Source organism: Diospyros lotus, chromosome 2 (assembly GCF_014633365.1).
Source record: "Diospyros lotus cultivar Yz01 chromosome 2, ASM1463336v1, whole genome shotgun sequence".
Taxonomy (NCBI): Eukaryota; Viridiplantae; Streptophyta; class Magnoliopsida; order Ericales; family Ebenaceae; genus Diospyros; species Diospyros lotus.
This window is the reverse complement of record NC_068339.1, coordinates 47,100,163-47,113,564: the sequence shown is the minus strand read 5'-3', so window position 1 is coordinate 47,113,564 and position 13,402 is coordinate 47,100,163. Positions and strand designations below refer to the sequence as shown.

The 13,402-nt window shown below is 37.2% G+C and overlaps 1 protein-coding gene across 1 annotated transcript in view; it reads left to right on the top strand.

Moving 5' to 3' along the window:
• The window catches only part of LOC127794854 (mannosyl-oligosaccharide 1,2-alpha-mannosidase MNS1-like), a 39,385-nt gene that overhangs the window by 15,976 nt on the left and 10,007 nt on the right, over positions 1-13,402 (top strand). Inside the window, exon 4 of the mRNA XM_052326111.1 lies at positions 12,682-12,794. Coding sequence (XP_052182071.1) covers positions 12,682-12,794 — 113 coding nt within the window. The remainder of the gene's footprint in view (positions 1-12,681; positions 12,795-13,402) is intronic.

Sequence of the window (13,402 nt, the reverse complement as noted above, 5' to 3'; positions counted from 1 at the left end):
ATTTTCTAAAAATTTAACACAAAATCTTTCTTGACAGAGCCAAATGGAAGTGCAAAGACTTGCTGTGTTGAGTTGTGCATATTTATATAGTTATATGCGCATGTATGTATGACGCAGCAAGAAGAAAAGATTTCAAGCGAAATCTCTAAGAAATCAAAGAGAACTGGATTCCATCAGAAAGTTTAAAGAAATTTCCAGAATTCTATTAGAAAAAACTCTCTAAAAGAAGAGAAAAAGAGTTTAAATACTACCCTAGCAACTAGCAATCATAATAGCAAACCCTAACATGAAAATAGACTAAAATAAACATAATCTAAAATAGAATTATGCTGTAATTACTGTTCCGTCCCTGTGTATTGTTCATCGTTACTGTTCACCATACGCACTGTTCATCACTACTGTTCTACATCAATGTAAATAAATATTGTGCCTGTGCCTATCATGCCAAAAGATTGTCTATTTCAACATGAATGAATAATGTCATGTTCATGTCCAGTGTTTCTTAAGCTATGCTCTACTCAATGAACTTTGCAGAATATAATGTAGGTCTTGATCCCATGCTTCTTGATCTTGAATTTCATGTTCTTATGCGCACCGAAGAAATTGAATAAAGGAATGGAATAATCATTCATTCACAGCATAGGGAGAATATATACAACCGTATATTAGACTCCCATCATTGGTAGAAGTCTATCTACTTTACAACATATCTTAGGCTTATTTAAAATACAAACTATCTAGCTCTAAATTTTAGGAATTCAACTAACAACTAGATAAGATAAATAGACTTATCTTCTTCTAAGAATTCTGATCCTTACCTGACACTGCACAACTGCTTTTAATCCCATTATCCATATTTCAAAACCTGACTAATATCTCGCCTAACAACTTTCGATCCTTCTTAATTTCCACACTCCCCCTCTAGCTGGGTTGAAAATGTTAGTCAAACCAAGCTTGTAACTCAATTCATCAAATATTCTTCTAGATAAAGCTTTAGTGAGTACATCGGCCACTTGGTTTGTTAGAAATCACTTGTATTAGATTAGCTTATATATATCTCGAGAAAGGTGTTTTTTAACAAATTAAGCATTTGTTATATCACTTGGTATTTCTATTCTAGAAGGATTGTTTCTAGAATGTTAGTTAGCAGTTTGTTAAAGCCGTTAGTTAGCTGTAACTTCCGTCTTTTTGAATAGCTTTCTGTTACCGCCTCTATGCTGTATAAATAGAGGTCGGGTGTTAGCTTTAGGGGTACTCTTTTATTCTATCTTGGGCAGTGAGGAAGAGAGGAGTATGCACTGGTATTATACTTGAGTTCTTAGAGGGGATATCTTTGTAATTCTGGTAGAGCAATCTCTCGGGCAGTCTGTGTATAAGGCTAAGGGGATTGGTTAGTTCATGTAATCCTTTCAAAGTTCATTCAAGATAGTGAAGATAAAAGAGCCTAGGGCAGTTTGGATGTAGGTCTTTCTAAAGACCGAACCAGGATAAATTCTTGGTGTTCTTGATTGTTTTTAGTTGCTGATTTGTTTTCTGTTTTATCGCAAAGTGTGTGTGGGTGAGTGATTCAGGGAGTGTTTCAGTTGTTTGTTTGAGTGTAATTGGGTGATTCGAAGCTGGGAGTTATTCCAACAACTTGGTATTAGAGCCTTCAACCTCAATTGACATTCAAGATTCATCAAGAAACCTCAGGAGGGAGAATCAGAGACTCAAAACTCGATGGCACCAATTGCAGCAAGATACGACATTGACAAATTCGATGGGACCAACGACTTCGGCCTATAGAGGATCAAGATGGAAGCCTTCCTCTGCAGTCAAGGCTTAGAAGGGGCGCTGGAATCAGAGATATCCCAGTTATCAACTGAAAACGCGACACCAGTTCTAACTACCGCACAGAAGGAGGCTCAAGCGGAGATCAAGAAAAAGGCATTTAGCCTTCTGATTCTGAGTCTTGGAGACAGTTTTAAGGGAGGTATCGAAGTTAAAGTCGGCAGCAGAAATCTGGAAAAGGCTGGAAGATCTCTACCTCAAGAAGACTCTATCCAGTCGGTTATTCCTAAAAGCTAGGTTTTTTAATCTTAAAATGCATGACAATCAAAAATTGCAGGAGCATTTAGATGACTTTAACAAACTATGTTTAGATTTAGAAAACATAGATGTGAAATATGATGACGAAGACAAGGCCCTAGTTCTTCTATATTCGTTACCAAAGTCCTATGAAAACTTTGTAGATATCCTCCAACACGGTAGAGAGAAACTTTCTTTAGAAGATGTAATAGGGGCTCTAAACTCTAAAGAATTAAGAATTAGGGTGGACAGTAAATCTAACCCTAGTGAGGCCTTATCAGTAAGATCAAGAAGTACAAAATAAGGGAAAGTCAAGGTCTAAATCTAGAAATGGAAAAGGCCCAATCAAATGTTACTACTGTCAGCAAGAAGGCCATATTAAGAGGCTGTGTCCTAAAAGGAAAAAGGATTTAGCTGAGAAGGAGAGTTCAGGGGGAGGAGTAAACTTTTGTGATAATGGCTATGATAGTTCTAAAGCTTTAGTTGTAAGTGAAAATGCTGAAGGCCATGAATGGGTATTAGATTCTGGCTGCTCCTTTCACATGAGTCCAAATCGTCACTGGCTGCAAAACTTTAAGAACTTTAATGGAGGAAAGGTCTTACTAGGTAATGACCATGAATGTGAGGTAAAAGGGATAGGAGACATTAGGCTAAAGCTGCATGATGGCTCTCTTAAAATCCTCACAGCCGTTAGATATATCCCAGAATTAAAGAGAAACTTGGTTTCTCTTGGGGAATTGGATAGGAATGGCTTAAAGTTTAAAGGTGAAGAAGGAGTAGTTAAAATAACTAAAGGGTCCTTAGTATGTATGAAGACAGATCTGAGAAATGGAATTTATTTTTTGCAGGCTACCACAGTATGTGGAGAAACAACAGCCATAAATCCTATACCAAAATTTAAGGAAACTCTATGGCATTTACGGATGGCTCATATCAGTGAGCAGGGCCTTAAAGAGCTTTCAAAGCAAGGTATATTGGATTTAGGACAGACCATAGGCATAGGCAAGTGTGAGTCTTGTATATATGGTAAAGCAGCAAAAATAAAATTCAGTAAAAATGCTATACACTCATCAAAAGAACCCCTAGACTATATCCACTCAGATTTATGGGGTCCAGCTCAAACTGACTCCCATAGTGGCTCAAGATTTTTCCTATCTATAATAGATGATTTTTCTAGGATGCTATGGGTATATGTCCTAAAGTCAAAAGATAATACATTTGAAACATTTAGGGCATGGAAAGCTATGGTGGAAAACCAAAAAGGCAAGAAAATCAAAGTTATAAGAACCGATAACGGGTTAGAATTTTGTAATAAGGATTTCAATCATATGTGTGAGGAAGAGGGGATTATTAGACACCTAACAGCACCCGGTAATCCTAGGCAAAATGGTGTTGCAGAAAGGATGAATAGAACCCTCTTAGAGAAGGTTAGATGCATGTTAAACTATGCAAATTTACCTAAAGAATTTTGGGGAGAAGCTGTATCAACAGCAGCCCATGTTATAAATAGATCCCCATCAACAGCTATAAAATTCTTAACTCCTTATGAAAGATGGTCAGGCCATAAGCCAAACCTTGACCACCTTAGAGTGTTCGGATGTCTTGCCTATGCCCATATAAAACAAGGAAAACTTTAGCCTGGGGCCAAGAAATGCTTGTTTATAGGATATCCATCTGGAGTGAAAGGTTATAAACTATGGAATTTGGAATCTGAAGGTAAAAGGATTATAATAACTAGGGATGTAACATTTGATGAAAATTCGGCTATGAATGAAAATGAAGATAAAACTCAGCAAGATAAGAGTCAAAATAGAGTTTCAGTACCAGTAGAGCTCTCAGAAAACTCTCCATGTTTGCCTCAAAATATCTCAGAAGCTGAGTATGACTCCTTAGACCCGAGCTCTAATTCAGATCCTGAACATAGCCATAACCATGAATCATCTCAATTTGTAGGAGATGAAGATGACAGTGAGGTAGACTCTAGCATAGAAGATCAACCTAATAGGGATAGATATAATGTGGCTAGGGACCGGCAGCCTAGAACCCGTAGACCACCTCAAAGATACGGCTACTCAGATTTAGTAGCCTATGCCCTAATTAGTGCATCGGAAATAGCTAGTGAAGAACCTTTGTCATATGAGCAAGCAGTGTCTTCTAAGGATGCTGATAAATGGATAGAAGCCATGCAATCTGAGATAAATTCCCTTAAGAAAAACCAGACTTGGGAGCTGGTGGAGAGGCCTAAAGGGCAGCGAGTAGTTGGCTGCAAATGGCTGTTTAAGATCAAAGAAGGGGCTGGAGTCAATCCTAAGCCAAGGTTCAAAGCTAGGCTTGTTGCTAGAGGTTTCACTCAAGTCTCAGGAATAGATTTTAATGAAGTTTTTTCTCCTGTAGTAAGGCATTCTTCTATAAGAATCATGCTGGCCATCACAGCTAAACTGAACCTTCACTTAGAGCAGTTGGATGTTACAATTGCCTTCCTTCATGGAGACCTGGAAGAGAGAATTTTCATGGACCAACCTAAGGGGTTTGAAGCTAAGGGAGAGGTGGAGAAAGTGTGCCTCCTTAGAAAGTCATTGTATGGACTTAAACAGTCCCCAAGACAATGGTATAGAAAATTTGATTCGGTTATGATAAATCAAGGTTATCTAAGGAGTTCCTATGATTGTTGCATATATTTTAAACACGTTTCACCTAGAATTTCTATCTATCTATTGCTATATGTGGATGACATGCTTATTGCAAGTCAATCCACTAAAGAAATCCAGCTTCTCAAGCAAAGGCTGAAAGCTGAATTTGAGATGAAGGAATTAGGTGAAACAAAGAAAATTCTAGGGATGGAAATTTCTAGGGATAAGCAACATGGAAAAATTTATCTATCTCAAAGAACATACTTAGCAAAACTGTTATCAAGATTTGGAATGGCAATTGCAAAGGTTGTTAAAGTGCCTTTTGCACCTCATTTCAAACTATCATCAGAACAGTCCCCAAAGGATGATGAGAATAGGAAGGAAATGGCCAACATCCCATACTCAAGTGCTGTAGGCAGCTTAATGTATGGAATGGCTTGCACAAGGCCCGACTTGGCTCACGGAATGAGCGTTATAAGTCGATTTATGGCTAACCCAGGAAAGCCTCACTGGTTAGCTGTAAAATGGATGTGTAGATATCTTAGAGGATCAGTTAATTATGCTCTGTCCTATAGTGGTGAAAGTCTAGAAGATCCTCCTATAATCCAAGGATATGTAGATGCGGACTATGCTGCTGATATCGATAGAAGAAGGTCCACAACAGGCTATGTGTTTAGGTTATGGAATTCTACTATCAGTTGGAAATCTAGCCTCCAACATGTGGTAGCATTGTCAACTACCGAAGCTGAATATATAGCCCTCTCAGATGCATTTAAAGAGGCTTTATGGCTAAAAGGATTAATAGGAGAGATTCTAGGTGTAGATGTTAAGACTATATTAATGTGTGATAGTCAAAGTGCAATCCACTTATCTAAAAACCAAGCTCATCATGAAAGAACAAAGCATATAGACATAAGATATCATTTTATTAGACAAGTTATTGAAAATAAAACTGTTATTCTAACCAAAGTTTTAGGTGAGGAAAATGCAGCAGATATCTTCACAAAGGCTGTTCCTGTTTCAAAATTAAAGCATTGCTTGAATATTTTAAAATTGATTCCGTCAGATTGGCAGCAGAATCAAAGCAGCAAGTGAAGTTTCAGGTAGTAGAAGGAGATCTCGTGAGGAAGCAAATCAAATCAAGTGGGTGGAGAATTTGTTAGAAATCACTTGTATTAGATTAGCTTATATATATCTCGAGAAAGGTGTTTTTTAACAAATTAAGCATTTGTTATATCACTTGGTATTTCTATTCTAGAAGGATTGTTTCTAGAATGTTAGTTAGCAGTTTGTTAAAGCTGTTAGTTAGCTGTAACTTCCGTCTTTTTGAATAGCTTTCTGTTACCGCCTCTATGCTGTATAAATAGAGGTCGGGTGTTAGCTTTAGGGGTACTCTTTTATTCTATCTTGGGCAGTGAGGAAGAGAGGAGTATGCGCTGGTATTATACTTGAGTTCTTAGAGGGGATATCTTTGTAATTCTGGTAGAGCAATCTCTCGGGCAGTCTGTGTATAAGGCTAAGGGGATTGGTTAGTTCATGTAATCCTTTCAAAGTTCATTCAAGATAGTGAAGATAAAAGAGCCTAGGGCAGTCTGGATGTAGGTCTTTCTAAAGACCGAACCAGGATAAATTCTTGGTGTTCTTGATTGTTTTTAGTTGCTGATTTGTTTTCTGTTTTATCGCAAAGTGTGTGTGGGTGAGTGATTCAGGGAGTGTTTCGGTTGTTTGTTTGAGTGTAATTGGGTGATTCGAAGCTGGGAGTTATTCCAACATGGTTACTAGTAGGGGTATATAGATTAGCTTGAATACTCCTTCTTCCAGTTTTTCCTTGATAAAGTGTCTATCAATCTCCACATGTTTAGTTCGGTCATGATGAACCGGATTTTTAGCAATGTTGATAGCCGATTGGTTGTCACACAATACCAGTACTGGTTCTGTTATGTTTATTTGCAGCTCTTGAAGTAATCTTTTCAGCCATATTCCTTCACAAAATCCATGAGCCATAGCTCTAAATTTGGCCTTTGCACTGCTTCTAGATACAACCGATTGCTTCTTATTGCGCCAAGTCACTAGATTTTTCCATTCAAATGAACAATACCTTGAAATTGACCTTCTATCTAAAATTGAACTTGCCCAATCAACATCTATATAGACTTTGACCCCTCGATTTGCTATTTTTTTGAACATTAATCCCTTGCCTGGAGTTGATTTTAAATACCTTAGGATGCGATAAACTGCTTCCAAGTGCTCTTCCTTGGGATCATTCATGAATTGACTTACAATACTCACAAAAAACCCTATATCTAGCCTTGTATGTGATAGGTATATAAGTTTTCCCACTAACCTTTGATACCTTCCTTTGTCAATTGGATTACTCTCTTTGCCAATGTCCAATTTTGTCGTAGATTCCATAGGCGTCTCTGCTGGTTTGCAACCCAACATTCCTGTTTCCTTAAGGAGATCCAGGATATACTTTCTTTCTGTGACTGAAATTCCCTCTTTCGAGCTTGCAACTTCCATGTCTAAGAAATATCTTAGATTTCCTAGGTCTTTGATCTCAAATTCCCTTGCAAGTACTTTAAGGCTTTTGATTTCAATAATATCATCCCCTGTGACAATAATATCATCCGCATATACAATAAGGATAGTTAGTTTACCTTTCAAGGACTGTTTGATGAATAAAGTATGGTCAGCTTGGCATTGATTATATCCATGCTTCTTGACTACCGTTGTAAACCTCTCAAACTAGGCTCTTGGGGATTGTTTAAGCCCATAGTGAGATCTCTTTAGCTTGCAAACCTTGTTCTTTGTAAGTTTAGTTTTAAATCCATGGGGAATCTCCATGTAAACTTCCTCTTCTAGATCTCCATTTAAGAAAGCATTCTTCACATCTAACTGGTACAGAGGCCAATCCAAATTTGCTGCTAAGGACAATAGAACTCTTATGGTATTTAACTTTGCCACAAGAGCAAATGTTTCTTGGTAGTCAATACCACAAGCTTGGGTGAAGCCTTTGCCACTAACCAAGCCTTGAATCTATCAATCTCTCCATCCTCCCTCTATTTTATTGTAAAAACTCATTTGTAGCCCACAAGGTTTTTTTCAGGAGGCAAATAAGTGATATCTCATGTTCCATTCTTTTCCAAAGCCTTGATTTCCTCAAGAACAACCTTTTTCCATCTAGGGTGTTGAAGAGCCTCTTGAATATTATTAGGAACCTGCATTTTTTCCACATTTGAAACAAACATACTGAGTTTTGGTGAGAGACCCTTGTATGAGATATAATTTTGTATAGGATGTTTTGTGCATGTTCTCACACCCTTCCTCAAGGCAATAGGCCAATGTAAATCCTCATTATCAATAGACACAGTACCAATATTGTCACCAGCTATATTTCTTCCTCTTTTTACCAGTGATTTTGGTTTAGCCTCTTGAACAATCCCATGGCATGTTTGAGTCTCATTTTCCTTAGGTTTAGACTGTCTTCTAGAATAGACCTGCAGTTCTGTGACAGTAGGAGCAGGAGTAGAAGCAGAAAATTCCTTGGCAGGGGAAGGAGGATAGTTGGTAGAGGTGTTAGACTCAAGTTCCTCGGTCTCCTCAAGTTGTTGGCTGTTAATAGAATCCCAAAACTGATATTCTAAGGAAGTATCTTGAGTGTTCTCCCCCTGAATATCAGTTTTGTGATAATAGGGCTAATTCTCAATAAAGGTGACATCCATGGAAGTAAAGAATTTTTCCAGCTCATGAGAGTAGCATTTATATCCCTTTTGATGAGGAGAGTAGCCTAAGAAGATGCATTTGTGAGACCGAGGCTCAAACTTGCTTCTAAGATGATTATGTACATGAACAAATGCACAACAACCAAAAATTCTTAAAGGAAGATATGAAAGGATCCGAGTGTGAGGAAAGGAGGTAAGAAGAAGTTGACTAGGAGTTTGATGCTCTAGGATGCGTGAGGGAATTCTATTGATTAGATTGGTGGCCGTTAGAATAGCCTTACCCCAAAAATGTGGAGGAACATCAGTAGAGAACAATAGGGATCTTGCAACTTCCAATAAGTGTCGGTTCTTCCGTTCTGCAACCCCATTTTGTTGAGGTATATCAACACATGTGCTTTGATGTATAATGCCTTGTTGGGAAAGATAATGACCAAGAATAGAATTGAAGTATTCTTTGCCATTATCTATTCTCAAGATCTGAATTTTGGCATTGAATTGTCTTTGCACCATTGAATGAAAGGTTTGAAAGATAAAACTAGCTTCAGATTTTTCTTTCATAAGGAATACCTATGTTAAGCGAGTATGGTCATCAATAAAGGATATGAACCAACGAGCTCTAGTAATATTTGTAACCTTAGAAGGCCCCTACACATCACTATGAATCAAGGAGAAAGGAGAAGATGGAGTATAGACTTGGCTAGGATAAATGTTTCGTATATGTTTAGAGAATTGGCTTTCACATTGTAACAAATGAGGATCTTTATTTTTAAATAATGAGGGAAACAATTTTTGAAGGTAAACAAAATTAGAATGACCTAATCTATAGTGCCATAACATGATAGCACTATTATTGGAATGAACATTAGACAGATAAACAGATGGTTTAAAGGAAGCATAGTTGCTAGATTGAACAAGTTTATTGCTAGAAGGAGAAGTCCTTTTTGAGGATGTAGAGGCCCGAACATGCTTCAGCACTGCCAATCATCCTCCCCGATTTTCGATCCTGAAATTCACACAAATTTTGTGAGAATTTAACCACACAATTACAATCAGTAGATAACTTGCTCACTGATATTAAGTTGTAGCCTAAATTTGGCACCAAGAGAACAAAATTCAGGGTCAAATGTTCTGAAATTGCTACTGTTCCAATTCCAGCCACCTTTGACAGTGAACCATCAGCAATTCTTACCATCCAATCTTGCTTGTAGGGTTGAACATTAGTTAATAACTTAGTCTCTCCAGTCATGTGGTCAGAAGCCCCTAAATCAATAAACCATGCAGTAGAAAACTCACTTTTAGCAATTAAAACATGAGATGATTTACCTTTAAGGGCTATAGAGCCGGACGCCAAGTTAGAGGGCTGAGAAAATTGGGTTTTTCCAAACATATTTTGGAGCTATTCCATCTGTTCTTTACTGAACAGATTTGGTGCTAAGGCTGTTGCAATTTCCTCTGTTGAAGCTAGTGCCCCTTTACTCCTTTTTTCATAGGCTGACTTCCAGTCAGGAAGCTTTCCATGAATTTCTCAGCAAGTGTCCTTAGTGTGTCCAGTCTTCCGGCAATGCTCACACCATGGCCGGTTCTTTTTTTGTTTAAATTGAGTTTGTTAGCTACTGCGGGTGACTAGGGCCGATTGTTCTAGGGTTGGACTAGTAGACTTGAGCATGACTTTCATACGGCTCTTTTCCCTTCGGACTTCGGCATAAGCCTCTCTAATGTTTGGCAAGGGCTTTGTTCCAAGGATTCTTCCACGTACTCCATCTAGGTTCTTGTTTAAACCTATAAGAAATTTGTACAGCCTCTTCTTTTCTATAATCTGTTTGTATGTAGCTGCATCCTCTGTACATTTCCATTGGATAGTATCACACTTATCCAATTGAAGCCAATATTTGTTTAGGGAGTTAAAATAATGAATAACATGTGAGTCACCTTGCCATAGGTCATCTAACATGCTCTCAATTTCAAATAACTTTGAGGTATTTTCAGCATGTGAGTAGACTTCCTTACCAGCCTCTCAAATCTCTTGTGCAGAATTATAAAGCAGAAAATTCTCATTGAGTTCGTTGGTCATTGAGTTGATGAGCCAAGACATCACCATGTTATTTTCTATTTTCCAAACTCTGTACCTTGATTCCTCTTCTCCTGGTTTGGCTATGGCTCCCAGTTAGGTAGTCATCTTTGCCCTTGCCGCATATGAACATCAACATTGATTATGACCATTGAAGATAATTCTGACCATTGAGTTTGTGTCCCGTAATGGTGACCATGTTGTTGTTATCAATGGTTACAACATTGTTGCTTGGTACGGGAACAATCTGGGTGGACTTACTACCGCTATTGGCCATGGTAGATGAATTCTAGAACTACCGGGTAGAAGAAAGGGGAAAAAGAAGCGGATAAGTGGCGGCTAGTCGTTGTAACGATAGCCTGCTTAGGGTTTGATAACAGGAAGAAATAATTCCTGCTCTAATACCATGAAGAAATTGAATAAAGGAATGGAATAATCATTCATTCACAGCATAGGGAGAATATATACAACCGTATATTAGACTCCCATCATTGGTAGAAGTCTATCTACTTTACAACATATCTTAAGCTTATTTAAAATACAAACTATCTAGCTCTAAATTTTAGGAATTCAACTAACAACTAGATAAGATAAATAGACTTAATCTTCTTCTAAGAATTCTGATCCTTATCCGACACTGCACAGCTACTTTTAATCCCATTATCCATATTTCAAAACCTGACTAATATCTCGCCTGACAGCTTTTGATCCTTCTTGATTTCCACACGCACATATTTTTATTGTAGTCTTCTAACAATGTTTTGCTCTCCCCATTAATTTTGGGGGAGACCCCAGAAATTAGTGTTGATTAACAGATTAAAATTTTAAAATCAAATGCCTAGATTTAGGTTTCTGGAAGAAACTCTAGTACTCTTCTATGAATTTTTCTTATCTTTACATCAATGAAGGCAAAGACAAAATTGTGGAGGTGGATTTCTGTATATTTATTTCAAGTTGCTTAAAGGTGATGATCCCCTGCTATATTGTGGATATGGGTTGGTTTTATGAAAAGAATCATGGTTCAAGTGGGGAACAGTATCATCATGTGTGAATAAGCATCATGGATGTGAGTGAGTTCTATGCATGAACACTGCCATCATGGATCAAGTGGGCTTGTCACCATCCAGATGCAATTCAATTTTTCTTACTGAGGATTGTGTCAGAAAATCATCCCATTTTGTAAGTATTACTTTTCTGAGAGAATATATGACTTTAGGAAAGCTATTTTTTTTAGATCTAGTAGGAACTTGGTGGGTTGGTTATGTGCTCATGACCTTCCAAACTTTTGCCCAGCCAGAAAACTCAAGTGACCTTGGAAAGGGAACCAAACCTTCTTCTAGTCCATAGGAAATTACTAGGAAGATAAAGTTGAAGAGACTTCTTTTTTGGGGGGCTTAAAAATGGCTTATCAACTACCCAAATAGACTTCTCTTACAAGGCAAAAAGATTGTCTGTCTTATACGGATTGTAATGTTAAGGACTATAAGTCCTTAACTGTCATGTCAAAAAGTGGAAAATAGGAAAATCAAGCTATTTTAATAAAAAAAAGTTTGTGATAAAAGATATTGTATTGTGCAAGGTGAGAGAAATGCTTTTAGTTGCATTCTCTTTTTGTTGGTGAGTTTGCTTGGTTCAAGGTTTGCCCCTTAATGGCAGTTTTATCTGACTCATTGAAGAATTCATTTTGCTTGACAAAGGAGTCTAGGTGGTTGTGGAGATTTTCTTTGACAGTATGAAGTAGGTAGAGCCCTGCACCAGTTTTTGTGTGTTTTAAACTTTTTTTAAGGTCAAGGTTTACATGTCATTAAGTGTGCAGACAATTATTTCCTATTTTCTTTCCACCTGTAGCACTCTTTAAATTTATGATGAATGGATATGCAGGGATGGTGTTTCTGTTTGACATAACATTAACACATGACTTCTATTTTCCTTACCAAACAGCTGAAACTTTGTGCATTGCTATTGCATAGATGTGCTTATTTCTAGATATTCCTTATAAATGAATCTGGGTTTAGTTAGGATGAAATTTACATTCTGTTGGCCTTGAAGTTCCTTTTTTTTTTTTTCAATGGGTCTTTCTGCATTGAATCCCTTGAACAGTGGCATCTTTTATATATCTAGGTTTTTTTTTTTTTTTTTTTTGGTGATATGCATATTCAATTGTGTGCCAACATTTTTATTTCTATATTGCCAGCCACAGTCAAAGAATGGTGTTGATAGCTTTGGAGGTCTTGGAGCAACACTAGTAGACTCACTGGATACATTATATATAATGGGTCTGGACGAGCAGTTCCAAAGAGCTAAAGAGTGAGTTTCAGTCCTTTCTTTACAATATTTCAGATACCTTGGTCTTGTTTTCTTTTAAGCATCAGTTAAGCAGTTTAGCAATTATTACTTTAAGGTTACATTTGGTTGGGTGGAACAGAGGGTGAGGGAATGGGATTCCCTCAAAAGGTTGTTTGATATCTACGAAAGAATGAAATGACCCATTCCCTCAAAATGATGGAAAGCCTTTCCGTATGAGGAAATGACCCATTCCCTCGTATGGAAAGCCTTCCCATTCCATGGAACGGGAGGTATTATTACATTTTTACTCACATTTTTTTTCTAATTATATAGTGCCACACATATAAGTTTGTTGCTGTTTGCCACCCACCGTTGTCTGCCGATGCTATCTACTGCCACCACTTAAATTAAGATTTGAAAATTAAATAAAATTTTATTTAATATTTGTAACTAAAAGGGCAGAAATAATTTTTTAACAAATGTTCGGTAATTATATGATTTTTTTGGAATTAAAATATCATTTTTATAAGATTTTTCAATTTTTATAATGTGAAAGGATATTTTTGTCAACTGATTATTTTTACCATTTCATTCCATCAAAGATGAAGGCGTAACAAACATAACAATCC